Source organism: Pseudorca crassidens, chromosome 15, assembly GCF_039906515.1.
Source record: "Pseudorca crassidens isolate mPseCra1 chromosome 15, mPseCra1.hap1, whole genome shotgun sequence".
Taxonomy (NCBI): Eukaryota; Metazoa; Chordata; class Mammalia; order Artiodactyla; family Delphinidae; genus Pseudorca; species Pseudorca crassidens.
The window spans coordinates 79,388,600-79,391,011 of record NC_090310.1 but is presented as its reverse complement, the minus strand read 5'-3'; the positions used below and the strand labels follow the sequence as shown (position 1 = coordinate 79,391,011).

General features: G+C 55.4%; 1 protein-coding gene across 1 annotated transcript; it reads left to right on the top strand.

The window, feature by feature from the left end:
- Positions 1-781: 781 nt before the first annotated feature.
- On the top strand, positions 782-1,907 carry LOC137206476 (serine/threonine-protein kinase pim-1-like). The gene is given in 1 exon segment (XM_067705196.1): positions 782-1,907. A coding segment is annotated over 1 exon segment (945 nt). The 5' UTR covers positions 782-960; the 3' UTR covers positions 1,906-1,907.
- The last annotated feature ends 505 nt before the right edge of the window (positions 1,908-2,412 follow it).

Below are 2,412 nucleotides of genomic sequence, written 5' to 3'. Positions count from 1 at the left end.
CAGAACCCACTTGCCTGTCATGTGAGTGCACCATCTTGGAAATAGGTTTGTCAGCCCCAGTCAAACCTTCTTTGGACCCCAACCCTGGCCAACAATTTGTCTGCAACTTCACCCAGCTCAGCCACTCCTGAATTCATAGGAGACCCACAACATTTTTAAAAGAAACGTATTGGCATAAACAAGCAGCTCTGGACTGAAATGAGCAGAGACAGTACAAAAGGAAAAGAGGCCTTTGAACCCTCAGACTTCTGCAGGCAGGAAGCAGGCTGCAAAACTACTCAGGTGCAAACAGGATCTGCATTTCTTGCGAAAAGAAGAATGACTCGGAGAATAGATCCCTGAGTCCACAGGGTAGAACCAAGACATGTAATCACTGCCTCCAGGTCACAGAGCTAATAACGGTAGAGCCAGACTTCAAGCTGAAGCAGTCTGGCTGTCGAGTCCATGCTTCTCGCCTCTGCATTATACCATGTCTCTAATGGATGGTTGCATGGGCAGATAGATAGTATGATTTTGGTTCACTGAATTAATATTTTAAAATGGCAAGTGGTGCTCAAATACACAAAGAGAATTCCAGACACCAGTGACCGGGTATGTATTGATCTGATGATTGATGGTCTTCATGACATTCACTCAAAGAACGATACAGCCTCTCATCCTGAGCCTTTTCTTTTTACACAAAGAAAAATATTAAGGGGACTTCCCTAGTGGCACAGTGGATAAGACTCGACGCTCCCAATGCAGGGGGCCTGGGTTCAATCCCTGGTCAGGGAGCTGGATCCCACACGCGTGCCACAACTAGGCATTCACGTGCCGCAACTAAGGAGCCCACCTGTTGCAACGAAGACCCAGCACAGCTTCAGCCCCAGCCGTAGGCACAGCCACCGGCACAACCCCAGCCCCAGCTCCTGCTGCAGCTCCTCCAGACTCCGTCCCTACACTGACGTCCTGGAGGTTGGGATGCTCTTGTCCAAATCCAACTGTCTTGCCCGCCTGCGTGCCGTGCCCTGCAACAACCTGCACGCCACCAAGCTGGCGCCCGGCAAGGAGAAGGAGCCCCTGGAGTCACAGTGCCAGGTGGGCCCGCTCCTGGGCAGCGGCGGCTTTGGCTCCGTCTACTCCGGCATCCATGTCACCGACCACTTGCCAGTGGCCATCAAGCACGTGGAGAAGGACTGTATTTCAGGCTGGGGAGAGCTGCCTGACGGCACCCGAGTGCCCATGGAAGTGGTTCTGCTGAAGAAGGTGAGCTCGGGCTTCCCCGGCGTCATCAGGCTCCTGGGCTGGTTCGAGAGACCCAGCAGTTTCGCCCTGATCCTGGACAGGCCCGAGCCAGCAGCGCAAGAACGCTTCGACTTAATCACGGAAATGGGGGCCCTGCAGGCGGAGCTGGCCCACAGCTGCTTCTGGCAGGTGCTGCAGGCCGTGCGGCACTGCCGCAGCTGCGGGGCGCTTCACCGCGACGGCAAGGATGAGAACACCCTTATCGACCTCAGTCGCGGTGAGCTCAAACTCATCGACTTCAGGTCGGGGGCGCTGCTCGAGGACACCGTCTACACGGACTTCGATGGGACCCGAGCATATAGTCCTCCAGAGTGGATCCACTACCATCGCTACCATGGCAAGTCAGCAGCCGTCTGGTCTCTGGGAATCCTGCTGTAGGATATGGTCTGTGGAGATATTCCCTTTGAGCACGACGAGGAGACCATCAGGGGCCAAGTTTTCTTCAGGCAGAGGGTCTCTTCAGCGTGTCAACATCTCATTAGATGGTGCTTGGCCCTGAGACCATCAGATCGGCCATCCTTCAAAGAAATCCAGAACCATCCATGGATGCAAGATGTCCTCCTGCCCCAGGAAACTGCTGAGATCCATCTCCACAGCCTGTTGCCAAGGCCCAGCAGATAGCTTCTGGGCAGGTTCTCCCTTCTCTGTCAGATGCTTAAGGGAGGGGAAGTGTGTGTTTCTAGCTTCCCAAGTACCAGTGACACTTCTCTCCAAGTAGGACAGTGCTTGATACAGGAACAACATTTACAACTCATTCCAGACCCCAGGCCCTGGAGGCCGCCTCCCAAAGAGAGGAGGAGACTCCACTCCAGCCGTCCTAGGCCTCAGCTCCTCCCATAGAAGCTCTGCTTCTCATCGGTGTCCAGCATTGCTGGACTTTGCAAAATCCCAGGGGTGGGGGTGGGGGGTGGGGGGTGGGAGTGGGTCAGAATCCAGCCATGGAACTCTTCCCTTCCTCAGGAGTTCTGCTGAGGGCTTCCCTGGTGGCACAGTGGTTAAGAATCCACCTGCCAAGGCAGGGGACACGGGTTCGAGCCCTGGTCCGGGAATCCCACATGCCACAGAGCAACTAAGCCCGTGCGCCACAACTGCCGAGGCTGCGCTCTAGAGCCCGCGAGCCACAACTAT